Raw genomic sequence first — 14570 nt, forward strand, 5'->3', positions numbered from 1 at the left:
GGAAAGTGTGACTAAACTTATTGCTGCACTTCCTTTCTCATCCTCGTCCTGCCAGTCTGCAGTTTGGTGAGATCTGCGGAGGGCTGCCACCTCACTCCGTTCTGGAGACTTGAGCCTGACCCAATTCCTGATGGCCGGAACCCAGAGCATTCCGGCAAATGGCTCCCCGTTTAAAATAAAACTCGGCGCCAGAAAAGAGCAAAGTTTCGGCCGTGTGAAGCTGCTTTTTTTCCCCCCTTGACAGAGGCCGAGCGCCAGATCGAACGGGTTGACTGGGAACAGTGATCGAAGCCGGGACTATGGACTCATTTCGAAGGCCCGCTGGATGGTTTGGTGGGGTGGGAAGGATGAGGTCTCAGTCGAAGCTAATTTTTTCTCCTTCAGGCACTGACTGACTTGCTGCCTGCAATTTGGGTTTTCAACTTGAGTATCCAGTACCCAGTGCTCAAATTCTTGTACAATCAGAAAATTCCGGGTCTGGAAAATGGAATGTCCTTTGCAGTAGAACTTGCGCGTCCCAGAGGTTGGGGGATGGGGGGTAATACCAGAACTCTGACTGGTATTGATTTGGCTTTTAACCTTTGAGTGTTTCTCGGTGTAAATTGTTCCTGGCATTGTCCAGATTAGCTGTGTGACTCTGAGCCAGTCCCAGTGGCTGATCACCGTGTGCCATGGTTTAAATCCTTACATTTCACCAGTTCCAGGATTGGGTGAGCAGAGGTATGAGAAGTGCAAATGGCAACTCCGGTATATTCACTGATAATTCCTAAGATTAACCAAAGCTTCAGATGATGAGTTGGGAAATTTGCAGTAATGCTCAATCCTGGCTTCACACCGTATATTAAAACTTAAATCAATAATTCATCGTTTGTGAAGCGCGTTGAGATGTTTCTGAGGGATGCGATGGAGCTCTATATTAAAGCTTTATTTCTATCTTTCCTTCCTCTCTCTTTTCTCTTCTCTTTTCCTCTCCCTCTTCTCTTCGCTCCATTAATCCAACTTCACACTTGGGGAGTTTCCAGTTTTGCATGAAAAAAAGGGCAAAAATATATATTGAATATCAATGAAGTGATTCAAAACCATTTTAATGTATAGGGTTGGGGGGTGTGTTGATTGGGTTTGAGGTGCACTTAAGTTGCATCTTAAATATGGGACAGATTTAATGGGCCAACTGGTCTTTTCGGGTCGATCGGTTTTGTATTTCGGGGAGCGCATGGTGCCCACAAGCAGACCTGATTCAGTTGAAGGGTGTCTGGAGTCAGGTCCAGTAGGAGGTGCGGCATTTGAAGCCTGGCCATGTAATGTTGCAGACAACACGGGGCCCTGAAACAATCGACCCGGCTAGGGAGAGGAACTTGGATGGGAGGGGGCCACTGTCGGTTTCATAGTGCCCGACTCTAGGACATCCCACCCCCCCCCACTTCACGCGTGAACCCAGTGCCGATAGGATCAGGATCAGGCTCAGCCCCTGTCTGACTATGGGGGAGGGGAGGTTAGGGGGTCACCAACCCTCCAGGATTGTCCTGGAGTCTCCAGGAATTGAAGATTAATCTCCCGGACACTGCTGCGAGCAACAACCCTGGGGAGAAAAATCATGGGAATTTTCTGTGAACGCTTTATTTTTCGCTATTTATAAAAATATTGAAGATGGGGGAGAAGAAGTAGTGTTTGACTGAATCATCCAATCGGGTAATGAAGAATCTGTCCAATTGGCCGTGGGAAGGCAGTGGTCAGTGAGGATGGACGTGCCAAGCGACCAATGGCGGGAGTGTGGGGAGTGGAGCGGTTGGCGGCGGGAGGTCATGTGATGAAACCTCCAGGAATACATCCAACCAGAGTTGGCAACCCCTAGGGGGAGGTGTTTACCGCAGCCAAACCTGACCCTGTTCTCGCCCATTACCCACACGCATTCACCTTCCAGCACCGGTCGCTAGCCAGCCAGCCAGCCAGCCAGCCAGCCCCGCACAAACCATCAGCCCAACCTGGGCACCTTGCTGGTTTGTACAGTTAGCTTCGCACTGTAACTCCTTAACTATCTGAGCCGGTTGGGCAGCCCCCTAAATGTTAACTTTAGATCGCAGCACTGAAATTGTGCCACTGCTCTTGGCTGCGAAGGAAATTAACCATCTGTTGAATTTTGCCAGGGATGCTCTGGTTTTGAGATGTCTTGCGGACTGAGCTTTCCTTGCCCAGAACTCACCGCTGACCCGCACCGATGCTGCTGCTGCTCTATGCGCCCGTGACGCCATTTGGTAGATTGGCCATTGTAGAAACCAGTGTAGAGCGTCGACTACGTGTGATGTGGGCCGGAAATGTACGATTGGAGCAAAAAAAAAAATCTCTTGTTTAAAAAAAAAATCTACGAGTAAAATGGTGTGTTAAACAGGAGGGAGAGCTGTGGTGCTGCATGCACAGAGCAACGTATATCAGCAGGGGACATTAGCGGGGGCTGTGTGATCGTCCAGGAATCCATTGCTCAGGGCTTCATGGCGCTGCTTTGCATTGGTTCTGTACCAGTTTCCTTCCCTCCTCTCTTGGAGTGTTTGACTCGTCACTGGGGTACAGTTCCACAGGGGGAGAGGGGACCAGGCACCCTCTGGGAAACCTCGATCAAGTGGCTGTTGTTCACGTGCGAGCCCGGACAGTGAGTGCTGGTGGGCTATTTGACCGCATTGGGCATCACGAATGAGGCCCATCCCGTCCTTTGTGTATTCATCTTCCAGTAGGAGGCACTGGATGGCTGCCAAGAGCAGGAACCATGGCTGATTTAACATCCTCCAAAAAAAAAACTCACTGAGGTCAACGTCAGCACCTCGACAGCCGCCCTCTCGCGCCCCCCCCTTCCCCCCTTCCCCCCTCCCCCCAAAAAAATCTGTTGGCCATAACTTTATCCTGGACCTCCCCAGTTTCTCTAGCTCTTGTTCTTATTGGATTGTTGGGAGAAGCTGCTAAAAGAAATATATTTTTAAAAATGTTATATTTTCATTTCGCTCCTTCGAAAAGTTTGATGCAAATATTTTTTACTCAGCGAGTTGTTATGATCTGGAATGCGCTGCCTGAAAGGGCGGTGGAATCAGATTCAATAATAACTTTCAAAAGGGAATTGGATAAATACTTGAAAAGGAAAAATTGCAGGGCTCTGGGGAAAGAGCAGGGGAGAGTGGGACTAATTGGATAGCTCTTTCAAAGAGCCAGCACAGGCACGATGGGCCGAATGGCTTCCTTCTGTGCTGTAAGATTCTTTTAAATGTTATTTTTTTTCCCTCTCTTTCTCTTGTCGCAGATCCCCAGCTGAAAGGTATAGTGACGAGGTTATTCAGCCAGCAGGGCTTCTACCTACAGATGCAGCCTGATGGCACCATCGATGGAACAAAGGACGAGAACAGTAATTACAGTAAGTCAGCGAGAGCCCGCATATTCCAGCTGGCTGAGGTACTGGTTGTGGGGGGCTGCTCGGTGTCTGATCCAGGGGCTCTGGAGCATTTGGGATGTGTCGAGCGCAAGGTGGGGGGAGAGCGACTCCGTTGCATCACTCGCTGGTCCAATGAGGGGAGAGCGACTCCGTTACATCACTCGCTGGTCCAATGAGGGGAGAGCGACTCCGTTACATCGCTCGCTGGTCCAATGAGGGGAGAGCGACTCCGTTACATCACTCGCTGGTCCAATGAGGGGAGAGTGACTCCATTACATCACTCGCTAGTCCAATGAGGGGAGAGTGACTCCATTACATCACTCGCTAGTCCAATGAAGGGAGAGTGACTCCGTTACATCACTCACTAGTCCAATGAAGGGAGAGTGACTCCGTTACTTCACTCGCTGGTCCAATGATGGGAGAGTGACTCCGTTACATCACTTGCTAGTCCAATGAAGGGAGAGTGACTCCATTACATCACTCGCTAGTCCAATGAAGGGAGAGTGACTCCGTTACTTCACTCGCTGGTCCAATGATGGGAGAGTGACTCCGTTACTTCACTCGCTGGTCCAATGATGGGAGAGTGACTCCATTACATCACTCGCTAGTCCAATGAGGGGAGAGTGACTCCATTACATCACTTGCTAGTCCAATGAAGGGAGAGTGACTCCATTACATCACTCGCTAGTCCAATGAAGGGAGAGTGACTCCGTTACTTCACTCGCTGGTCCAATGATGGGAGAGTGACTCCATTACATCACTCGCTAGTCCAGTGAAGGGAGAGTGACTCCGTTACATCACTTGCTAGTCCAATGAAGGGAGAGTGACTCCATTACATCACTTGCTAGTCCAATGAAGGGAGAGTGACTCCGTTATGTTGCTCATTGATTGGGGATGGGTGGGGGAGGGACTTGTTGAGGCTCCGTTGAGGCGCTCAGTGATTGGGGTGAGCATCCCCTTTAACTCCGAGGGGCCTGCGCTGACCATTGCGAATGTTGATCCAATTCTGCCGCCTTCTAAACCGAGGCCCCGTCTACCCTCTCGGGTGGATGTAAAAGATCCCATGGCGCTATTTCGAAGAAGAGCAGGAGGAGTTCTCCTGTGTCCTGGGGCCAATATTTATCCCTCGACCAACATCACTAAAAAACGGATTATCCGGCCATTATCGCATTTTTGGGATCTTGCTGTGCACAAATTAGCTGCCTCATTTCCTACATTACAAGTGACTACACGTCAAAAATATTTAATTAGCTATAAAGCGCTTTGGGATGTTCTGAGGTTGTGAAAGACGCGATATAAATAGTTCTTGCTTTCTTTATCTTTTCCTCTTACGTGGTTCATCAATCACTCGGCTCGATGCTGTGATTCCTTTTCACTGGTGCTCTGTTGCTCGCTGTTTAATTGTAAAATGGCTTCACTCTGTTTCACATCCCACTGAGGAGAAATTGATTTTCACGCAACTTTTAATTTTGAAAACATTTGCCTTCAGTGAGAATTGATCTGTCCGTTGTCTCAAAGTAGATTCAGATGTTTACTTAATTAATATAGTTTATCATCCTCACTTTTTATTTTCACCCGGGGCGAGACTCCCTCATCTTAACGCACGTTTTATTGCTTGAGCTGGTTTTCTCCTGGTTGCGCAAGAAAGTGGGAGGGTAACCTGCTCCCTGCATCCACCACTGCTGCTCCAAACAGTACAGTAGCGTAGTGGTTATGTTAGGCCTGGACTAGTACTGCAGAGAACAGAAGATAACAAATCCCACCATGGCAGATTTGGAATTTGAATTCAGTTTTAAACAATCTGGAAATAAAATTCTGGGATCGGTAAAAGTGACCATGAAACTGTTGGATTGTTGTAAAAACCCAACTGGTTCACTAATGTCCTTTTAGGGAAGGAAACCTGGCATCCTTACCCGGTCTGGGCCTATATGTGACTCCGGACCCACACTAACGTGGTTAGATCATAAGAAATAGGAACAGGAGTAGGCCATTCGGCCCCTTGAGCCTGCTCCGCCATTCAATAAGATCATGGCCGATCTTCGACCTCAACTCCACTTTCCTGCCCTATCCCCGTATCCCTCGATTCCCTTAGTGTCCAAAAATCTATCGATCTCAGCCTTTAATATACTCAACGACTGAGCATCCACAGCCCTCTGGGGTAGAGAATTCCAAATGCGCCCAACCCTCCTGAGTGAACAAATTTCTCCTCATCTCGGTCCTAAATAGCCGACCCCTTATCTTGAGACTATGACTCCTAGTCCTAGACTCTCCAGCCAGGGGAAACAGCCTGTCAGCATCGACCCTGTCAAGCCCTCTAAGAATTTTATACGTTTCAGGAGTGGTTGACTCTTGATTGCTCTCTGAAGTATCAAACCACCTTCTCAAGGGCAACTAGGGAAGGACAATAAATGTCGGCCTTGCCAGTGACGCCCACATGATCCCAAGAATGAATTTAAAACAACAATTGGTGGGAGAACATCCTGCACCCCCCCAACTCTATTTTGACAACCTTCCTGAGGGGAAGTGTCTCTGGCATCTCTCCATGATTGTGATCAGGTAAAGACATGTGGGGATTGTGCTTCTAATTATTATGAAGGGTTTTGGTGGTGAAATAGGGAAAGACTATCTCCTCTGTTTGAGGAGTCAGTGACGAGGGGGCCATCAATTTAAAATAGTCACTAATAGAGTGAGGGGCTGAATGGCCTCCTCCTGTTCCTATGAGATTTCTTTACGCAGAGGGCTTTTAGAGCATGGAATGCCGGAGGCAGAGACCATTGCATCTTTTGAGGGAAAATATTTGATGCAGAGAAAGATTTCGGGCTATGGGGAGAGTGGGGCAGTGGGATTAGTTTGGGATTGATAGGGGGCTATGGGGAGAGAACGGGGCAGTGGGATTAGTTTGGGATTGATAGGGGGCTATGGGGAGAGAACGGGGCAGTGGGATTAGTTTGGGATTGATAGGGGGCTATGGGGAGAGAACGGGGCAGTGGGATTAGTTTGGGATTGATACAGGGCTATGGGGAGAGAGCGGGGCAGTGGGATTAGTTTGGGATTGATACAGGGCTATGGGGAGAGAGCGGGGCAGTGGGATTAGTTTGGGATTGATACAGGGCTATGGGGAGAGAGCGGGGCAGTGGGATTAGTTTGGGATTGATGCAGGGCTATGGGGAGAGAGTGGGGCAGTGGGATTAGTTTGGGATTGATATGGGGCTATGGGGAGAGAGCGGGGCAGTGGGATTAGTTTGGGATTGATACGGGGCTATGGGGAGAGAGTGGGGCAGTGGGATTAGTTTGGGATTGATACGGGGCTATGGGGAGAGAGCGGGGCAGTGGGATTAGTTTGGGATTGATACAGGGCTATGGGGAGAGAGCGGGGCAGTGGGATTAGTTTGGGATTGATACAGGGCTATGGGGAGAGAGCGGGGCAGTGGGATTAGTTTGGGATTGATACAGGGCTATGGGAAGGGAGCAGGATAGTGGGATTAGTTTGGGATTGATACGGGGCTATGGGGAGAGAGCGGGGCAGTGGGATTAGTTTGGGATTGATACAGGGCTATGGGAAGAGAGCGGGGCAGTGGGATTAGTTTTTGGATTGCTCTAGAGAAGAGCCAGCACAGACACGATGGGCCGAATGGCCTCTTTCTGTGCTATAAAGTTCTATGGTTCCGTGGGATATCTGTCCTAGTTAGTTACACCCTTCCCTTATATAAATAACGGGATGAAGGTGTTAGGCTCGGGAATTCAGTGAGTTATGTTATTTGTCTCATTTCTGGATCCGAGCCAGCATCGCATTTTAGAAGATTACAGGGAGAGGATTTGTTCCTGACAGTGACAGTTACAGTCTTGACAAGAAAACGGATGAAGTCTGCCTGGGTGTGAACGATCCCTTCACTGCCAGAATCCTGTGCCAGTTGAATTTACATGCTCAAAATTCTGTTTATTATGAAATTGTTCCTTTTCCCCCTCCCTTGGTATTAGTCCCCCTTGCACCTTCCATCTTGTTACATGACACTGACGCAATGTGTTGGAATTCCACGGGTGTTTTTTGTTGGTGATTAAACGGTTCGGAAAGGGACGATACGGCAAGCAGCAAACCACAGGGAGGCTCTTGCATAGAATAGGCACCATTTGGAGTCTTCCTGGAATCTGGAAGTGTTACGGGAATTACAATGAAACGGGAACCTTAATTGCGAGCGGGTTTGGTGACGTTGAGTTTTTGTTTATAATCAGGAGCACACTCTCCTCTGTCCAGCTGTGTTACGAAACAGCTGGAATAGGATCAGTGCTGCTCTGCGTGTTTCGAGGGATTCTTTTTTTAGGTGATTGCCCGGATCCGTTTGCTTCCACTCCCCAGGTATGGAAAACAGTTCTCACTGAAGTATAGACAGAAACACCCACACACTCTTCATCGAACAGCAGTGCTGCTGTCACCGGGCTCCTGGGCCAATTTGTCTCCGAGACTGCAGTAACTGAAAATTGTGCTCGTCGAGATGAGCGATATTACTGCGGGGATCACCATGTGTCAACATTGAGCACTGCCTGGTCCGATACAGGGCAGTCAGATGCAGAGTAAAGCTCCCTCTACACTGCCCCATCAAACACTCCCAGGGCAGGTACAGCACGGGTTAGATACAGAGTAAAGCTCCCTCTACACTGCCCCATCAAACACTCCCAGGGCAGGTACAGCACGGGTTAGATACAGAGTAAAGCTCCCTCTACACTGCCCCATCAAACACTCCCAGGGCAGGTACAGCACGGGTTAGATACAGAGTAAAGCTCCCTCTACACTGCCCCATCAAACACTCCCAGGGCAGGTACAGCACGGGTTAGATACAGAGTAAAGCTCCCTCTACACTGCCCCATCAAACACTCCCAGGGCAGGTACAGCACGGGTTAGATACAGAGTAAAGCTCCCTCTACACTGTCCCATCAAACACTCCCAGGGCAGGTGCAGCACGGGTTAGATACAGAGTAAAGCTCCCTCTACACTGTCCCATCAAACACTCCCAGGGCAGGTACAGGGTTAGATACAGAGTAAAGCTCCCTCTACACTGTCCCATCAAACACTCCCAGGGCAGGTACAGGGTTAGATACAGAGTAAAGCTCCCTCTACACTGCCCCATCAAACACTCCCAGGGCAGGTACAGCACGGGTTAGATACAGAGTAAAGCTCCCTCTACACTGTCCCATCAAACACTCCCAGGGCAGGTGCAGCACGGGTTAGATACAGAGTAAAGCTCCCTCTACACTGTCCCATCAAACACTCCCAGGGCAGGTACAGGGTTAGATACAGAGTAAAGCTCCCTCTACACTGTCCCATCAAACACTCCCAGGGCAGGTACAGGGTTAGATACAGAGTAAAGCTCCCTCTACACTGCCCCATCAAACACTCCCAGGGCAGGTACAGCACGGGTTAGATACAGAGTAAAGCTCCCTCTACACTGTCCCGTCAAACACTCCCAGGGCAGGTACAGCACGGGTTAGATACAGAGTAAAGCTCCCTCTTCACTGTCCCATCAAACACTCCCAGGGCAGGTACAGGGTTAGATACAGAGTAAAGCTCCCTCTACACTGTCCCATCAAACACTCCCAGGGCAGGTACAGGGTTAGATACAGAGTAAAGCTCCCTCTACACTGCCCCATCAAACACTCCCAGGGCAGGTACAGCACGGGTTAGATACAGAGTAAAGCTCCCTCTACACTGTCCCGTCAAACACTCCCAGGGCAGGTACAGCACGGGTTAGATACAGAGTAAAGCTCCCTCTACACTGTCCCGTCAAACACTCCCAGGGCAGGTACAGCACGGGTTAGATACAGAGTAAAGCTCCCTCTACACTGTCCCATCAAACACTCCCAGGGCAGGTACAGGGTTAGATACAGAGTAAAGCTCCCTCTACACTGCCCCATCAAACACTCCCAGGGCAGGTACAGCACGGGTTAGATACAGAGTAAAGCTCCCTCTACACTGTCCCATCAAACACTCCCAGGGCAGGTACAGGGTTAGATACAGAGTAAAGCTCCCTCTACACTGCCCCATCAAACACTCCCAGGGCAGGTACAGCACGGGTTAGATACAGAGTAAAGCTCCCTCTACACTGTCCCGTCAAACACTCCCAGGGCAGGTACAGCACGGGTTAGATACAGAGTAAAGCTCCCTCTTCACTGTCCCATCAAACAGTCCAAGGGCGGGTACAGCAGGGATAGACATAGAGTAAAGCTCCCTCTACACTCTTCCATCAAACACTCCCAGGACAGGTACAGCACGGGTTAGATACATAAGAAATAGGAGCAGGGGTAGGCCATACGGCCCCTCGAGCCAATAAGATCATGTCTGATCTTCTACCTCAACTCCACTTGCCCGCCCTATCCCCGTATCTCTTGACTCTTTTAGTGTACAAAAATCTATCGATCTCAGTTTTGAATATACTCGAAGACTGAGCATCCACAGCCCTCTGGGGTAGGGAATTCCAAAGATTCACAACCTTCTGAGTAAAGAATTTTTTCCTCATCTCGGTCCTAAATGGCCGACCCCTTATCCTGAGACTATGACCCCTAATTCTGGACTCTCCTGCCAGGGGAAACAGCCTCTCAGCATCTACCCTGTCAAGCCATCTAAGAATTTTATATGTTTCAATGAAATCACCTCTCATTCATCTAAACTCCAGAGTAAAGCTCTCTCTACAATGTTCCATCAAACACTCCCAGGTCAAGTACTGCACAGGTTAGATACAGAGTAAAGCTTCCTCTACACTGTCCCATCAAACACTCCCAGGGCAGATACAGCACGGGTTAGATACAGAGTAAAGCATCCTCTACACTGTCCCATCAAACACTCCCAGGGCAGGTACAGCACGGGTTAGATACAGAGTAAAGCTCCCTCTACACTGTCCCATCAAACACTCCCAGGGCAGGTACAGCACGGGTTAGATACAGAGTAAAGCTCCCTCTACACTGTCCCATCAAACACTCCCAGGGCAGGTACAGCACGGGTTAGATACAGAGTAAAGCTCCCTCTACACTGTCCCATCAAACACTCCCAGGGCAGGTACAGCATGGGTTAGATACAGAGTAAAGCTCCCTCTACACTGTCCCATCAAACACTCCCAGGGCAGGTACAGCACGGGTTAGATACAGAGTAAAGCTCCCTCTACACTGTCCCATCAAACACTCCCAGGGCAGGTACAGCACGGGTTAGATACAGAGTAAAGCTCCCTCTACACTGTCCCATCAAACACTCCCAGGGCAGGTACAGCATGGGTTAGATACAGAGTAAAGCTCCCTCTACACTGTCCCATCAAACACTCCCAGGGCAGGTACAGCACGGGTTAGATACAGAGTAAAGCTTCCTCTACACTGTCCCATCAAACACTCCCAGGGCAGATACAGCACGGGTTAGATACAGAGTAAAGCTCCCTCTACACTGTCCCATCAAACACTCCCAGGGCAGGTACAGCACGGGTTAGATACAGAGTAAAGCTCCCTCTACACTGTCCCATCAAACACTCCCAGGGCAGATAAAGCACAGGTTAGACTGAGAATGAAATATTTCTATTTCAGACATCCGTATATATTTTTTTCTTTTTAAAAAAAAAATTCTAGAGTTTATTCTGTGTGTTTAAGGGTTGGGGAAATGATTTTGTTTCCAATGGTCAAATTAAACCCTAGGGACAAAGGGGTCCTGCCTCATTCGTGACCATGTTGGTTGGGATCAATTTTGCTCCCTCCCTTGTTTTAACTCCCCTCCCCTCTATGTTGGGCTGTTTCCTTGGTGGGGGGAGGGAGTGATTGGAGGAGACTTGTGTCAAGTGAGTTTTCAGGAAGTGGCAGGAGACGACCTGATATTTCTCCAGAGGCCAAACATCCTGTTGGTTACTTCAACCACATACCTGTTATGGGAAGGGCTGGATTCCACCTAAGTAGGGGCTGCTGTGCTAGGCTGTGTGCCGGTTTGGGGGGGCTTGCCAAAACAGATGATCTGGACACCTGTCTCATTGCTGTTTGTGGGACCTTGCTGTCCGCAAATTGGCTGCTGTGTTTTCCTCCATTATAACGGTGACTATACTTCGAAAGTACTTAATTGTCTGTGAAGCACTTTGGGATGTCCTGAGATCATGAAAGGCGTTATACAGATACAAGCTCTATCTTAAAATTAGAGCTGGGCCGTTCAGGGGAGCAATTCTTCACACAAAGGGGAGTGGGAATCTGGAACTCTCTTTCCCCCCCCCACCCCCGCCCATCAAAGCTGTTGAGGCTGGGGCTCAATAGAAAATTTCAAGACTGAGTTTGATAGATTTTTGTTAGGTAAGGGTATTAAGGGTTACGGACCTGTGGCGGGTAAATGGAGATCAATCACAATCTAATGGAATGGCGGAACAGGTTCGAGGGGCTGAATGGCCCACTTCAGTTCCTAAGGTTCCTAAATGTACTTTTTACTCGAACCAGATCTGAACCTGTCGATGTTGTCGGTCCTCCTAACGAATATGTTGTCACCGCACGCTATAAAGATCCAGATTGAACCAGCGACACCATTTCCAGCTCGCTGAGAGTGTGAATTTATGCAACGCTCCACTCTGTTTTAATGAGTTAATTTACACTTTTTTTTTGTCCAGCGGCACTTTTTTCTGATCGCTATTCAAAAGGGCACGAGGTGGCGACGATTTTGTTCTGTTTAAACATGGACTATTTAAATTGGATTAAACCTCCCCTTACTGGCATCAAAGCCCACGGCACTAATCATGTACACAATTAAAGAGCAGGAGAATTGTTTGTGGCACCAGTATCTGCGTGTCTGGCCAGGAGAGATAAGATTATGGTGTGACAGCACAGATTTAACTGCTGCTTCGCTCCTGAGCAAGCGGAGCGGTTTTGATTTGTTAGTAAATGAAGATGGGAATAAAATTTTGGGGTCGTGAGTGGGCTGGCTCTCAATTGATTAGCAATTTCTCCCCCAAATGCAGTTAGTTGATTGCAGCTCTTCTTGCTTTGCTCTGATTTTAATTGGAATTGGGTGGAATTTAATTGCCGGAGGGATTGTTGGTGTCCTCGTCTGGGAGCAGGTGTGAAATTTCCAAAACATCAATTCTACCCACGTGTTTGCAATTAAATTTAAAAGCCAATTCGGTCAAAAGCAAGATTTTTTTTTGATGTTTCCAGTCGATTCCTAAATGCCCTCAGTGCAATTCTGTTTTTCTAGATCTCTCTTGTACTGCACACACTGATGATCTGGTTAGTTAAACACCTAGGGGCTTCTTTCACAGACTGGTCTCTCCTTCCCCACCTCCCCAAAGCTGCTCCCCACCCCCACTCCCAACTCCTCTAGCTCCCTCCCTCACCGTACCCGACTGACTAGGTGGCTGCCCCATCTTGGCTTCTCTCCCCAACTCCTCTAGCGCTTTAACCCTGTTCGTGTATCTCAACTCATTTCCAACCCTGCCCCTTCCTTTACAGATCATGTTGTCTATCCCTCTTTCCAAGCTCCACAGTAATTTCTTCATGGAGGTATCTCTTAGCCTGAGCAATCCCTGAGCAATCTCCTGGCCTCACTCAACTTTCACTTGACTGTAAGCTTCTGCAAACTCACCCGCACTGATCCCCTTCACCTTGCCGTCTCCAAGCTCACGATCATTGACGAGGAACGCGGAACTCACTACCACGTGGAGTAGTTGAGGCGAATAGCATGTATGCATTTAAGGGGAAGCTGGATAAACACATGAGGGAGAAAGGAATAGAAGGATATGCTGATAGGGTGAGATGAAGTAGGGAGGGAGGAGGCTCGTGAGGAGCATAAACACCGGCATAGACCAGTTGGGCTTATTGGCCTGTTTCTGTGCTGTTAATTCTATGTACGGCCATCTCCGGTCACTTTCTTGTTTCCCTTATTACCCACCCCTCTCTGACCACTTTCAGCCCAAATATCCTCATTTTCCGCTCCCCGTAACATACGTCCAGCTCCCCCTTTGGCTCTTACCCGCCTTAGCACTCCTGTCTATACCTACTCAATAACACCCTTGGTTCTGTCTCTGACACTCACATTCCCATCAAGTGGCTTAATCATCTGCCCTCGCCATCGGGAATATAGGAATTGCTGGACAAAAGAAGACCAAGCTCCATCTAGTTCGCCTTCTACCATCCTGGCATGATTCCACAATAACCATAGCAATCCCTGTTCAATTAGTCTCTTGAATCCTGTATCCTCCCCCACTACTGCCTGTATCTAACCTCCCCTTCCCTCGAAATTCCCTGAATGCATTGTTCCCCCCCTCCCCCCCAACTCCATGCTAACCTCTCAATTAGTTTACAACAGACCCAGACATGAGGCGAGGAAAACCCCCAGCGGTGGAGAGCTTTGGAACCATAGGTCCAAAATCGCCTGTTCCTCCCAAGCCTGTTACACTTTCTGCTGGTATAGTTCTCACCTCTCAACCCTCAAGTTTGAGGGCCACAGAATCAAGGCACCTGGCCTAAGACTTTATTTATCTTGACCTTCTCGAGGAATACTGTGTTTCCCTTTTCTGCTAATCGCTGAATGACATTTTGTGCTTTAAGGTTCTATTGTGCTACTCCAGGATTATCCTGGAAGGTAAGGACAACCAACTGACCCCTTAAACGTCAAGTTCGGGAACTTATGGATTCCTTTGTCTCAAAGATCAAGATTATCTGTGTAGCTCCCTCCACCGTTGCTGCGTCCTCCTCCCCTTCATGCCCCCCATCGTCCTGAAGTCTCCTCAAGCCTTTCCATAACCTCAGCCTGACCCCCATGTCACTCTGTAGTTTCTCTGCTATTGTCTCACCAGCCTTACTGCTTTGAGAAAACTCACCTTCTGGTCTCACAATCTCTTCCCCAACCACATTTTCACTCCACTACCTTATCTTCTTGAAATTGTTAATGGTTCCCCTTTGCATGTGCACTGTTCCCCTCTTGTTCAAAACTGCTGTCATTATTTCTCTTCTCAAAAACCTATGCTTGACTCCTTTATCCTCCCCCACTGCTGACTGTATCCAACCTCCCCTTCCCTCTAAGGCCTCTGAATGCATTGTCACCCTCCAGCTCCATGCTAACCTCCCTCAAATTTCCCTTTAGTCCAGTTTCCACCCTGCTCGCAGCACTGAGAACCTCGGTCAAAGTTAGCAGTAAGGCAAATAGCATCGATGCATTTAA

General features: G+C 48.7%; 1 protein-coding gene across 3 annotated transcripts in view; it reads left to right on the plus strand.

Moving 5' to 3' along the window:
* The window catches only part of fgf12a (fibroblast growth factor 12a), a 247241-nt gene that overhangs the window by 124376 nt on the left and 108295 nt on the right, over positions 1 to 14570 (plus strand). For all 3 annotated transcript variants that reach the window (XM_067994884.1, XM_067994883.1, XM_067994885.1), the window contains one exon: positions 3284 to 3394. In XM_067994884.1, coding sequence (XP_067850985.1) covers positions 3284 to 3394 — 111 coding nt within the window. The remainder of the gene's footprint in view (positions 1 to 3283; positions 3395 to 14570) is intronic.

The sequence above is a fragment of the Heptranchias perlo genome, chromosome 13 (genome assembly GCF_035084215.1).
Source record: "Heptranchias perlo isolate sHepPer1 chromosome 13, sHepPer1.hap1, whole genome shotgun sequence".
NCBI classification, from domain to species: Eukaryota; Metazoa; Chordata; class Chondrichthyes; order Hexanchiformes; family Hexanchidae; genus Heptranchias; species Heptranchias perlo.